Below are 14,207 nucleotides of genomic sequence, written 5' to 3'. Positions count from 1 at the left end.
GGTTCCTTAGGAAGTCAGTAGTGTCTCGGAGGTAGCTGGGGGTGTTGGTTGCGTAGGGTTTGAGAAGAGAGTCTACATAGCTGTCTAGGTATGGGCTTCAGGGGAAGGGATGGTCTTTTTCTGTGTGTCTGTACTGAGCCCACTACCATCCTGTGATATCGGATGGCTTGCACATTATCAACCAACCAAACAATGAAGGTGCCAATGGTTCTTGATGTCTGTGTAGAATCTGGTGTTAGTACTCTTCCTTTCCTAGTGCATACTAATGGTTCTTATCAGTCTCTTGTAACTATTTAGTCTTTAAGATGCTAATAGACTATCAGTTGTTTTTAAGTTTTCCCTGTTACAGACTGACTCCCCTATCCCTCTGAAATTTACCTATCCCCTGTCTTCTCCCCCCCCTCCAATTTTTTTCCTTCTTCCCCTCCCCCTTCCCCTTCCCTCATTTATTCTTGGTTCTGGACTTCCAATACTCAGGTCATCTGAAGAAGTGGGCTATGCCCACAAAAGTTCATGATACCATCTACGAGTTTTTTTAGTCTTTTCGGTGCTATGGACTATTTATTTTTTTAAAGTTTTTTAATAATTAGTAAGTAACTCAGAAGGGACAGCTTCCTCGATTTTGTTTGTGAAACAAAAAATGGTCGTTACAGTAGAAAGAGCTTAAAAGCAACGTTCAGCTTCCTACCAGAGCAGAAGCAGGCAAGATCTAAGCAGTAAGCAGAAATGTATGTCCCTCTCTATGGGTATGTCTACACTACAGCGCTAAATCGAACTAACTTAGTTCGAATTAGTTAATTTGAACTAAACTAATTCGAACTAACGCATCTAGAACTAAAAACTAGTTCGAATTAGCGTTTTGCTAATTCGAACTAGCGCGTCCACATTGAGTGGACCCTGAACCGGGGTTAAGGATGGCCGGAAGCAGTGCCGGCAGGGCATCAGAGGAGGACTTAGAGCGTGGAGATGCTGTCTCAGGCTAGCCGAGGGCTGTGCTTAAAGGGTCCCGACCCCCACCCTGGACAGACAGTTCTCAGGGGTGCCCCGCTTACAAAGCAGTCCTGGCTTGGAGTGCCCTGAGTGCCCACACTGGGCACATCACAGCACTCGGCCATCAGCCCGGCTGCACTTGCCGCAGGCTGCCATCTGGGGAGAGGGGACAATTGGGGGGCTGCAGGAGAGCTTCCACCCCCAGAAGCCCGCAGAGCCAGGGGCCCGTGCCCCATTCCTCCCTCACCTCCTTCCACTTACCCTTCCCTAGCCCCTCTTCTTGATGTACAAAATAAAGATAACGTGTCTTCCAAAATGGAATCTGTCTTTATTGAACAAAACTGGGGGAGACTGGGAAAAGGAGGTGGGAGAGGGGAAGAGAGAGGCTGGAAGAGGGGAGGGCAACTAAAATGATCGGGGTTGGGAACAGGTCCCATATGAAGAGAGGCTAAAGAGACTGGGACTTTTCAGCTTAGAAAAGAGGAGACGGAGAGGGGACAGGATAGAGGTCTCTAAAAGCAGGAGTTGGGTGGAGACGGTGCATACAGAAAAGTTCTTCATTAGTTCCCATAAAGAAGGACTAGAGGACACCAAAGGAAAGGAATGGGTAGCAGGCTTCAAACTAGTAACAGAAAGTTCTTCTTCACAAAGCAAATAGTCAACCTGTGGAACTCCTTGCTGCATGAGGCTGTGAAGGCTAGAACTGGAACAGAGTTTAAAGGGAAGTGAGATCAAGTCATGGAGGTTGGGTCCATGGAGTGCTATTAGCCAGGGGGTAGGAGTGGTGTCCCTGCCCAAGGTTTGTGGAAGGCTGGAGAGGGATGGCACGAGACAAATGGCTTGGTCACTGTCTTCGGTCCATCCCCTCCAGGGTCCCTAGGGTTGGCCGCTGTCGGAAGACAGGCTACTGGGCTAGATGGACCTTTGGTCTGACCCAGGACGGCCATTCTAAGCTCAGGGCTCAGGGTCGGGGGTCTCAGTGGACCCCCTTGATTCTCTTGCACACCTGCTCCTGGGTGGCCAGGCTGGCAGCTATCCTGCCCAAGCCGGCCACTTTCCTGTGCCTAGTGCGGAGATCGTGGACGAGGTCCACGATGTCCGCACTAGCCCAGGCGGGTGCCCGCCTCTTGCGGTCCCGGGCAAGCTTCTTCCCCTTGTAGCCTGGTCCCGGGAAGAGGGGGAGGGCTGGGGGGCATCGGGTGGGTGGCTCGATCCGTGCCAGGTGCAGGGTCTGCTGGCTGGGTCCTGGCAGGCTTGCACCTGGCACGGGCACCGTAGCCAGCCCGTGCCCCTTTAAAGGGTCCGGGGCCAGGAGGGGGGCAGTAGAGTTTCCCTGGTGTTGGCCAGAGTGGCCACCAGGGAAACCTGGGGAGGGCTAGCCTCCCACTAGTTCGAATTAAGGGGCTACACACCCCTTAATTCGAATTAGCTAGTTCGAACTAGGCTTAATCCTCGTGGAATGAGGATTACCTAGTTCGAACTAAGCGCTCCTTTAGTTCGAATTAAATTCGAACTAACGTCGCGCTAGTGTAGCGCCTATGAAAGTTAGTTCGAACTAACGTCCATTAGTTCAACTAACTTTGTAGTGTAGACATACCCAGAGATACTTGCTAAACCTTAGAGCTGCCTTGGCTGGCTCTCCCACTCCCCCAGGTCAAATAACTCTGGCTGGCATAATTAAGAAGAATGCATCAAGTGAAGCACCTCCCCAGGTCTCACGCTGCATAGATCAGTTTCTTCCCCTTGTAAATGAATGATCAAAGATGCTGATAGCGGTGGTAGACTGGATCTAGAAGAACCAAGACAACCCTCTTCAGCTATCAAATACACATAAATAAATACAGCCCTGACCAGAAGGGAAGCGAAGGAGAAAAGCGTTCCGAGAAACCATGCTTCTCTCGCCATTCATTTCGGAAGAGATGGGGGAATCGTCCCATGGACACCAGCCCATCACGAATCGCTGTGAGCGAGTAGGTGTCTCCCGGGGGGAGGGAGTGTGCCTCTGCCTGTGTGTAGCGAAGAGACAGATGAGATGCAAGCCGCAAGCTGAGGAGGGGCGAACAAAGGAGATTGGCAGGCCAGCTGGGTTGTTTTTTGTTTTTTTTTTTTTGGAGGGGGGGGGGGTAAAATGCTTCCTGTCTCTTTAAAGCCGCTCATCTGGAGAGGCTCTTGGCTGTGCGAGGCCGTCTCCTTGTAACAGGCGGCGCGCTGACTGATCTGGCGAACAGGGGCTTCTGTGTAAACTGAGGCTAAGCAAACACAGATGGCGCTCCGCGTGCATTCCCCGGGAGCGCTGGCCGGGCGGCGGGGACGGCCGCTGACATTCTGAGGGGCGCGAGACAAGAGACCCAGCTCGCCCTGCCTGGTGCACCGCCGGCGGGCAGCCCCAGCGGCGTCCCACCCGGCTGCAGCAGCAGAGGGGGAGCGGGAGCGTGGGGGGGGGGGGGTGCATGTCTGCAGGGGGGGAGGGAGGCAGCGACCTGAGGCAGCGCGAGGAAGGCGCTCACTCCCTGACAGGCGCCCGACATGAGAAGCATGCAGCTCCTCGCAGCCGAGCCCTGGCCCCGCCTGTGCGTGAAGGAGCTCGGCGGCCTCAAGAAGCTGAAGCGGAAAGCCAAGGAGGCCCCCAAGCCGCCGCTGCACGGCTACCGAAGTTTCAAAGTGGCCCTGAAAGTCAGCGGGCGGCTGGAGCGAGCCGCCGGCCGGGGGCCCGAGAGCAGGGCGGGCGCGTCCGCCGGGGGGCTGGAGAGGCGGCCGGGCGCCCCCCCGGCAGCCCTCGCCTCGCAGAGCCCGCGCCAAGAGCCCGGCTTGCCCCCGGCCGGCGTGAACGGGCTGCCGGCTGCGCAGCCCTTCCCGGAGCAGAGCCTGCCGTCCAGGCTGGTCCTGTGTCAGCCGCAGCCGCGACCTCTGGAAAGCGCCTACCCCTCGGTCGCGCACGGAGCGTACAGCAGCACGCCCGAGCCCGCCGCATCGCCTAGGAAACGGCTGGGGGAAACGGCTGGCGTCTCCTCGGAGATCAAAGCCATTCAGCAGACCCGGCGGCTGCTGGCGAACGCCAGGGAGAGAACCCGAGTGCACACCATCAGCGCAGCCTTCGAGGCGCTGAGGAAACAGGTACGCGCCCCCCAGCGCCGAGCCCCACCGGGGCGTTCTGCGCCCATCCCCGCTGCATGGCTTCCCCCCTTCCTCATCCCCCCCCCCCCACCACCACCGAGAAGTTTCACTTCAAAGGAGAAGAGAGTGAAACCCATCTGTGCTGCTGCGTCCTCCTCCCTGCACTCCCAGAGGGGGAGCCGTGTTAGTCTGTAACTTGAAAAACATTATAGTCCGGTGGTACCTTAGAGACTAGCCAGTTATAGAATATATATATATATGTATTATCACAGCTTTCCTGGGCAAAACCCAGTTCCTCAGACGAGCTGATCCAGGAAAGGGGTGAAACTGCTTGTGATCCAGCGCATCCGAGGGAGTGGGTTTTGCCCTGGAAAGCTCATCTACTTCAATATTTTTGTTAGTCTCTAAGGTGCCACAGGACTACTGGTCCTTCCCTGAAATTTTGCACAGGGTACGGGGATCTGGCTTTCTGCGTGCGCCTCACCATTCGTCTGTTTAAAGCCTAATTAAATGCTTAATAAATCAGGGTTTGATTGCATGAGATAGCCGGAGCCCCACAGGGATTATTCCACACAGTGGGTGCGCTTTGGGTGACCTTTGTAACACTTACCTTCCCCCAAGAGGTCACTAACCATTTTGTGCACAAAATTGTTTTTGTTTTAATTCCTAATGAGATTAGGGTTTTGTGGTGGAGCAGAGCGGAGAGGGTAGCTGGTTTGAGAGAAAGGAGAGCCATACAGCTAATGACTTGACAATTTAAAACTTTGCATTTAAGTGCATTTTTTCTAGCATCAAATCTGCTCATGGATGCAGCATTGCTCTCATCAAAAGAATTTATGTAGATTTCATGCTGGGCATAAGCGCTATCTTCCTAAATCAAGTCCATTGTCCTATTGCTTGCACCTCACCTTACTCATATCATTTTCCCCAAGATATTTTACATTTTCAGTGTGTTGAACAAGCTCTGAAGCTCAACTTTATGTCTTGGAATAGCCTGTGTTCACTCTATAGGTTATTATTACAATACAAATACAACCTGATTTAGTAGAGCAAGGGATACCGGCAGACTGCAAGAGCCATTCATAGTGGCCACTATGTTGGTCATTGATTATCAAAACTTTTTTTTAAACCTTAGAAGAGAGAGAGAGAGAGAGAGAGACAGCTGACTCTTAAAAACCTCCCCTTTCCCCGAAATCATGCTGGCTTTTTATGAGGGAAGTGTAGGTATTCCAGGCAGACATGGGGTGGGGGAGACAGAAGGGAGAGCTGTAGCAAACTGTTTGCCAAAGCTGTGGGCCTCGATAATACCTAGATCCCACCTTATGACACAGTAACTCCCCCCACTTTTGATGCTCACCTGGAAGAGTTCGGCTGAGGATTTTCAGAGACGTAAAGGAAATGAACTCTTACTGATCTTTGACTTAGGTGCCTGACTCCCACAGGCTTCGTTGACATCCTCAGCTTTGTTCAACATGCAACATGATCCATCTTCATGGTGCCCTTTAAACCATTGGTGAATAACAAGCTTTCTACCTGCAGAAGAGAATGTCTAAAAAATAATGCATAGAACAATGTCACAGCATCATGGTCGCCTTCTGAACATGATGTTGGATGAGGCAGCTTAGTGTGACGGGAGCACATCTATCCACCCCTCTGGAGACTCTAGAGGCTAGAATCTAGCCCATGCAGCAGTATCCACATGTGCCTCACTCTAGCCCCGTGAATAGGTCCACATGCTTATGAACCTTGCAAAAGAGAAGCCTTTCATGTTGTAGCGTTTTCTGTGGTATTCATCACCACAGTAACTGAGCACCTTCCAGTCACTAAAACCATGATGCCCAACACACTTGCTGCATGTGGCTATTTGTCTGGTTGAGAGTGGCTATTGCTTCAGAACTGATTGGACACCACAGCACTAAGGAATTTATTCTCAGCAGCCTTGATAGGTAGGGACTTGTCTACAGAGCCTTTCAGGTAGGTTATTGCCCCTAGAGATCATGGCTGTAACATGGTTAGAACATCATTGGCCCTGTCCACACCAGCAAGAAAGACCCCAGAGGGCTATAATATGACCTCCCGCCCTGGCAAAATGAGCTGAGTAGACAGGTCCTGTGAAAGAAAGGAGAGAGAGCCAGGACTGGAGCCTGCAATGTGCTGAGCTGTTCTCAAAACCAGTCCCAGGAGTGCAATAAAATGAGAGGTTCTGACCTACTCACATTTTGTGAGCCCCCAAATAGCACTTTTCAGTGCTTATTCTTCCCCTTAGTTGGCTAATTAAATTGTATTCCACTGTACGCGCCTGCTTAGTGAAAGCAGAGAGCCATTAAAAAACAGTTCCACCAAGCCTGTCCAGTATTTGTTGCTTTGCCTTCTTTGTAAATGCCAGTAAGAGCATTCCGAGGCTATGAAGGAAGAGTATAACATGCAGGGTCACAGAGGGATCCCTGCTGCAGTAGGGGCCTGATTCTGAGAGTAGCTGCACCTTCGTATTTCCTACAAGGTTCTTTCAGCTTAGTCCTACAGTCCTTGCTAACATGAACAGGATCATTGGAGTCAGTGGGACTTGCAGGGTTTCAAAATCAGGCCCTTTGGACTCGCTCTTGCAGTCTTTACTCAAGTGAACAGTTCCATTGGCTCACCTCCGAGAGCGCTTCAGGATTAGGCTCTGTTTTTCTGTAGCTAGTTACTTTGTTCAGTGCTCTCATGTTAAGGAATTTGCTTGAGTTTTCTAGCTTTGCTGCCTCAAAAGCATCTGAAGGATGATTTTAAGGATGGTTTGCTGTCTGTCCCAGAGTGTTTGGTTAATTCCTCCCCCCACCCTATTATCCACTTTTATGAACACACAGGGGCTGTCGCTAATCCCATTGAAACAAACAGGAGCTTTGCCACTAACCTCAAGGGAACAAGTTTAGGCTCATCATGGGGCAGTTTTTCAGCATAAGGTCACTGGTTTGTCCCAAGGCTGCGCTATTATTATTGTTTATATGGCAGAGGCAGCTGAACACTTCAATTGAGATCAACAATGCCCCTCTGCTATATACATCGGCCAAACTGGACAGTCCCTACGTAAAAGAATAAATGGACACAAATCAGATATTAGGAATGGAAACATACAAAAACCTGTAGGGGAACACTTCAATCTCCCTGGACACGCAATTGCAGATCTAAAGGTAGCCATCCTGCAGCAAAAAAACTTCAGGACCAGACTTCAAAGAGAAACTTCTGAGCTAAAGTTCATCTTCAGGTTTGACACAATCAACGCAGGATTAAACAAAGACTGTGAATGGCTCGCTAACTACAAAAGCAGCTTCTCCTCTCTTCGTATTCACACCTCCAGATCAGCTACTAGAAGTGGGCCTCATCCTCCCTGATTGGATCCACTTTGTCATCTCTAGCCTGATTCTGGCCTGCATATTTATACCTGCCTCTGGAAATTTCCACTACATGCATCTGACGAAGTGGGTCTTTGCCCATGAAAGCTTATGCGCCAACACTTCGGTTAGTCAATAAGGTGCCACAGGACTCCTCGTCGCTTCAATTGAGATCATGGCCCCACTGTGCTAGGCTCTGTATATGCACATAGTAAGAGTCATGCCAAACTCAGCCTTTTGTAAGTTCAAAGGAGACCCTTGGTATAATTTTGTTTCCAAAAACTGCAGCCCTCTTCTGTCTGTCAAGTGACCCGGATGCAATGCATATGGCTGTCTCTGGCTAGGCCTCAATGGATAGGCATCCATGTCCCCAAAATAACAAGGGCAAGTGGCCCTAATTTCCTAACTCACTGTCAGTCTCTGTCCCTCAAGCACAAGCCAAATGAGCAGCACACGGAGGCGCTGCTCTTCTGGGCCCTGGGCATTTCATGCAGTGTCTCAGCGCTCCTGGATTTTTTGGCCCTATCTTCACAAATCATTTTAGGCCTGGATTCAGCAGAGAATGCAAGGACCAAGTGAACAGGAAGAGCCACCCAAGCTCGCTGCTCCCCCTGAAAGCTGCTGCTCCCACGTCAGTGCAGAAGCCCTCTCAACAAGCTGGTGCCTGGGCTGTGGAAAGATGACTTTATTCCCCAAACTGAGATGATGCTTGTTTTACCTTAAGAAGAGCGCAGCCAGGTTTACTTGGCAGTTCGATGCGGGGGAGGAGAGCAGGTCACTGGATCATCATTTGGTGACATTTCTAGTTGTTGTTGTTGTTGTTGCTGTTAACTGCTCACCATGTGCTTGACCCTATATGCGACAAGGAAAGCTCAACAGACAAGCAACCATCCTGCCCACATGTAGATCACTGCTTCCCAACTCGCGCCATCCACATCAAACCCGTAGGCGAAATGGCAAGACCTGGAAAATTGTAACAGATACTTCTTCAGTAGCATGTGGCGTTCAAGGGGGCTGACAAACAGTAGAGGATAGGCTCACACGAGATACTTGAAAAATCAGATGGCGTTCAGTAAACCCCCCATCACCCACACAACTTTCAAGCTATGGTGATCGGCTTTGTACTGAACAGCTCTATAGATTGTGGCACATAGGCACCCATAGGTAAAGGAACTGCCCAACATTTCTTGCATTCCTGGGCAAAGAGTGCAGACAGGGATTATACAGAGATTCAGTTGTAGTGATTAAACTGGCAGACCTTAGCTATATGAAGCCTTAGTGTCTGTATCTTGGCATGCTGGGCAGGAGTTAATTCTCATATGCTGCCCACATAGAGAAGGTTACACATGGACCTCAGTTTACTTAAGTTATTTGTCAATTCCTTCCTTGTCATCACATAGCTATCTTGTAAGCAGCTGGGAGTCTTTCCCTGAGGCACTGAAACTGATATCTCGCCCTAGGCTGTCCGGCAAGTGGCACAGAAGGGTGTCACCATTGCTGATTCTGTTTCCTGGCCCCATGCTCCTTCTCTGGGAGGGAAACAGGAGCTCTGAACTCACGGCAGAAGTGTCACGTACACCACCAACTGCAGTGGGAGGTTGGAAAGCAAGTGCAACATTCAGCTTGTGCTTGTGGTGACATGGATTTAAATAGAGTTTGCTCACCAGAGTTTCAGTCCATTTGACTATGAAATAGTCATTTGAGTCCACAGGGCCTGATCCCGCAGCCCTACCTCATATAGGACATGGTACCTGCCTCAGCAGGAGCTCTCACATAAGCAGAGGCGGCAGGATTGGGCCCATAGCTACAGAGCTGTCTGGGGCCCAATCCTGGGAGGCGAAAGGAAAAATGCTTCTTTGCAACATGTTGTCTCTTTCCTTCCTGTTCTTGAGTCCTCCTTCCAGCCCACCCTGATCAACTGGCATGCAACATGCTGGGCAGATGGATAGCAGCAGCATCCGTACTGTGCAGCTGTGCACATGTTTCAGCTGTATTTGCTAGCTGTCCAGATGGCAGTAAGGCTGGTTTTTTGCTTGGTTGGGATGGAAATATCAATCACAGTTGTTTTGCAGGAGAGAGTAATCCAGCCACGTCCTTAAGTACTTAGCTATCTTCACTCTTCTCCCCTGTGCAGACTTCTCCTTTGAGATGAGAATTAGAAGGGCAGTTGTATATTTGGGAAAGCAGCCCAGCTTTTTAAAACAAGAGAAACATTAAGTTATTGCTGTAGTACACTGGATCCCCTTCTGTTTGTATTTATGCCATCCGTAGCATGAGTTTCTCTGTTCCAGCATTTCTAATGCACCCATCACTTGGCAGCAGAATTCCTAATCACTTTGTAGCATTTGGCTGCTAAGAAAACAAGGCTGTCAGAGCATTCATGGTCCTGGAGGGATACACAAGCAAATAGCAGTTTCGTTCCCTTAGAGATTTCCACACATGATTTCTTGTGATAGGCTACTGGAAAAGGTTTTCCCAGGTATCTGTGGGTCTTTCCTCAGAGCAACATCTTCCCACTGATACACAAGACCATTGGGACTGACACTTTAGTTCCTGCTCCATGCTGGGATATTCAGAAAAGGGCTGCCTCACACTATCTGTGCAGCCACTAACACACTTTCAGATAGAAAAAGCTAGCAAAAGCATTTGCACTCTTTGCTGCTGCTTGTCTCACAGGCGTCAGAGAGGGGCTACAACTTGTAGACCAGGTGTAGCCAAACTGTGGCTTGTGAGCCACGTAGTTCTTTTACAGTTAGGCAACGTCTACTCTGCAGGCTTTTTGTGCAAGAACAGTTGTCTACATTGCACGTGCATTCTTGCACAAGTAAATTTACAGTAAGGCGTTGGAAAACAGGGCTTCTTGCACAAGAGTTATTCCTCTCCTCACGAGGAATAAGCCCTCTTGCACAAGAGCTCTTCCACAAGAAGGCCGTGTAGACAGGCAATAGGGGTTTCTTGCGCAAGAAAGCCCTATGGCTAAAATGGCTATCAGAGCGTTCTTGCGCAAGAGAGCATCCACACTGCCATGGACGCTCTTATGCAAATGCACATCTCTTCCAGAAAAGCACATGGCAGTGTGGATGCACTGTTGTGGAAGACCTTTTTCACAAGAGCTCTTGTGTAAAACAGTTATTGCACAAGAAGCCTGCAGTGTAGACGTAGCCTTAAAGTACAGTTAAATATGGGGGAGAAGCTTGGAGCTTCTGCTCTGCATGGAGGACGTTCAAAGGACTTTATCCCTATGGGGGGATATTGGGGTAAAAACCCCACACTCTGCCAGGCACAGCCCCACAGGGCAGATTGCACATGTCATGCAGCTTTTGAACTCTGAAGATTATTTATGCAGCACAGAGTGTCAGTAAGTTTGGCTACTCCTCCCATAAACCCTCAGATGTAGAAGCGTCCTCTCTAATCATGGCTTTTCCCCCCTCAATGCACCATCCTGAAAAACGTTCTTCCACTGATGTCAGGGTGGCCGTTTTCTATTCTATCCTGGTCTTATCCTGCACCCATCACCATGGTATCTGACTACAGTCAAATAAAAGACATGACAAGGCTGTTTCCATAGACTCTTTTGTACCCCCTGCTGGCCATTGTCTTTCAGGAGCCCATATGCTAGGGATGGAGAAGACATGGAGGCAGGGCAGGAGTGGGAAGAGGACGGAGTAGAGCTAGGGGGTAAAGCTGGGGCAGGATCAGGGCCTGGAGCAGATGCGGGGGATGGGTCCTGAGCCTTGCACCTCCCTAGAGATGGCCCTGTATCTGGTGTCATTGAGACCACTCAGAGATTAGTGAGCTTGCCATACAGCCTTCATTAAGGGCATTTTAGCTTTTAGCTCTTGTAATAGTCTCTCTCGCAGGAAGCTTTGGAGGACCCAGGTTCAATCTTGCCTGTTGATGACCAGGGCCTGTCAGTGTTACACTTGCAGCTTCAGTGTAGGTAGACACACTGGCAGGGCCCAGGCCCAGACTTGAAATAAATGTCCGAGTTTTCTGCTATGTAGAAACAATCCTGTGCACTATCATTGCTGGATACCTTGTATGTGTAAATCCCCTGGACATGCCTAAGGCCTAAGCTATGGGAAAGCTCTTCCAAGCACTGCAGTACTAGACATAAACTGTGATTCTGTGAGTGAGGCTAAGTCCAAAAGGCAACAGCAGATCATTAAAATATGTGACCCCTGTGCACATGCATTCTTCACCAGCTCTATATGGTACCTAGTACAATGGGACTCACATCCTTGCCTGGGGATCTGAGGTCAAACAAACAAAAATCTGGGATCCCAGGCACACTGGGAGCAATCAAAGCAGATAACGTTACAGTAAAAAAAATAAAAACAATAAAAAAAACCCACACATCCAGAAAATTTTAACAAAAAAACCCCCAAACAGTGGCCTTTGCTAGTTCTTGTTTGTTTACACAGACACACACTTAGCCACCCACCTGTACATGTGGTCAGACAAAACCAAATATGCTCATCGTAAGCCCTTTCCTTTAAATAACTATTTGAAAACGTGTGATGATAATTTGGACATGTTCTTAAACTGGTCAAGGTGGTCCCCTGTCTCTTTTGCCATCCCAGGAACACCCCAGACATGAGCTGCCTTTCTCCAAGTTGTAGGGATTTTAATTCAAGAGAGAGAGCGGAGCAGTAGGGAGGCTCTTTCAGCACTAAATCCAGCAAACAGGTCATTCCCCAGATCCAGCAGTGAGCATGGGTGGAAGCCTAAAAACAATGGTCCTCTTCCCTCCTCTAACCTGCCAGTACCCCCATTAGCTCACCTCAGTTTGGAAGGAGTGATATGATAAAACCAGCGGTATTAAACACGGGACATTTCTGTGAACCTTCTGGAAATATTTTTGGCATATTGCTCAGCACAAACAATGAGACAGTTAAGTTGCACTGCATGTTCTAAAAGGACTCATCGTGAAGCCAGCCAACAACCTTCCCAGTGGGGCTCTAAAATATTTTAACTCCCAGCACAAAAATAAACCTGAGGAATTAAAAGATAGGCAAATTCAGCAGCTTATTATGGCACATTGTAGAGGTAGTTTGCTTTCAGGAGGTCTTGCTTTATATTATAGCATTATAGAAGATTTACCTGGCATTGCTCAAGTCCTTAACTTGATTAATTTTTGGTTTTCTTTTGAAAATAAAATGAAAATGTCCATGCTTAATTTAAATCATTCCTCTGGGATGAGGATAGCGAGGAGGGGTTCAGCATGCAGGTTGCCCCGGGAGAGAGAACTAGCCTAGCCCTCTCTCATCGCAGCAACATGGGCCCAGGTGAGAAGTGTCTCTCCATGCTGCAGTTCCAGTGGGCACAGCTGGGGAGGGGTGCATGTCCCCTGGCTGGGGCAGGTCCAGTTTCATCCTCCCTTTGTGCTGCCCTGCCAAAGTGAGGAATGCAGGAAACTGGACACTTTCCCCTTGCTCCCTGTCAAAGGAGAACAGCCAGCAATGTTCCCTTATGAACTGGGGGAGAAGGGTGCTTCAGCTCCCCCCTCTCCCTTCCTAAATTGTGCCTGGGGGGTGGGAAGCTCAGGGCTGGGGCAGTTCTGAGACTGGGGCAGGCTGGGGCTGGGCAGTCCTGGTGTCGCACCCCCAGCTAGCCCCTTTACCTGCCAGGTAATTCTGTTTCTTTTCTGGATGGTTTTCTGAGATGTAATCCCATTCCAGACACATCCCATGTTCCTGGTGCTACCAAACCCTTATTTGCTTTAAGTTATGATAAGAAGAAGCTGTGTACTGAATTTGGTGCTCCTAGCTTTTACTGTTTAGGAGGAGTTCTTGAACAGACAAACACAGACAGACGCTTTCAAATGTATAGTAGATTGTAAGCACATACATTTTTTGCTGCCTTTTCAAGAACAGATGGGGCCAAATTCTGTTCTCAAATACGCGGACGTAAATACAGAGCAAATCCCTGCAAGGCAATAAGGGTAGTCCAGATTTACAGCAGTGCAACAGAGCAGGATTGGTGCTGCTCAGGACCGGATTCTACTCTTGCTTACAGTGGTGTAACTCCATTGACTTCATGGGAGTTGCTCCTGATTTACACCAGTGAAAAGGGAGAGTGGATCGGGAGTCATGGTATTAATTTGTATGAGCTCATAAAGCATTAGTACAAAAATTAACATGTTCTCTTTGGTAACACAAGGAAAATACTGCACCAGATCTTCAGCTGATGTAAATTGACATAACTCCATCTAAGTCAATGGAGTTCCTTTGATTTACACCAGAGGAGGACCTGGCCCATTTTGTGACTATATCTATTGCCCTACTAATTGAGGGAGCTGTTAATGGACCCCATCCCCACCGCTTTCCTCACTCGGGATACGTCTAGACTACATGCCTCCGGCAACAGAGGCATGTAGATTAGGCTACCCGGCAGAGGAAAACGAAGCGGCGATTTAAATAATCGCCACTTCATTTAAATGTAAATGGCTGCCGCGCTGAGCCGATCAGCTGTTTGTCGGCTCAGCGCGGTAGTCTGGACGCTCCGCGGTCAACATCAAAGGGATTTGTCGACCTCCCAGGTAAACCTCGCCAGAGGCATGTAGTCTAGACATACCCTCAGGATAAGTTGACTGCAAAAGCTGTGTATGAGCTGGCCTAGTACCCAGCTAACCTAAATCCAACTAGCGAGAGTAACAGTTCCAGCAAAGACAGTGCTGCAAAGGTAGCAGAAATCCCATCCCAGACCTGGGGTATGTACTCAGCTCGTTCG

General features: G+C 49.3%; 1 protein-coding gene across 2 annotated transcripts in view; it reads left to right on the top strand.

The window, feature by feature from the left end:
• The first annotated feature begins 3,115 nt into the window (after positions 1-3,115).
• ATOH8 (atonal bHLH transcription factor 8) overlaps positions 3,116-14,207 on the top strand; it is a 38,161-nt gene continuing 27,069 nt past the window's right edge. The window contains exon 1 of one of the 2 annotated variants that reach the window (XM_075930933.2): positions 3,116-4,104. In XM_075930933.2, the coding sequence (XP_075787048.1) occupies positions 3,517-4,104 (588 nt within the window). In that variant the 5' untranslated portion in view covers positions 3,116-3,516. The remainder of the gene's footprint in view (positions 4,105-14,207) is intronic. The other variant, XM_075930934.2, reaches the window with a different exon arrangement.

The sequence above is a fragment of the Pelodiscus sinensis genome, chromosome 4 (assembly GCF_052426305.1).
Source record: "Pelodiscus sinensis isolate ZL-2025 chromosome 4, ASM5242630v1, whole genome shotgun sequence".
Taxonomy (NCBI): domain Eukaryota; kingdom Metazoa; phylum Chordata; order Testudines; family Trionychidae; genus Pelodiscus; species Pelodiscus sinensis.
The sequence above is the reverse complement of the archived record's forward strand: the minus strand, read 5'-3'. Positions and strand labels throughout refer to the sequence as shown.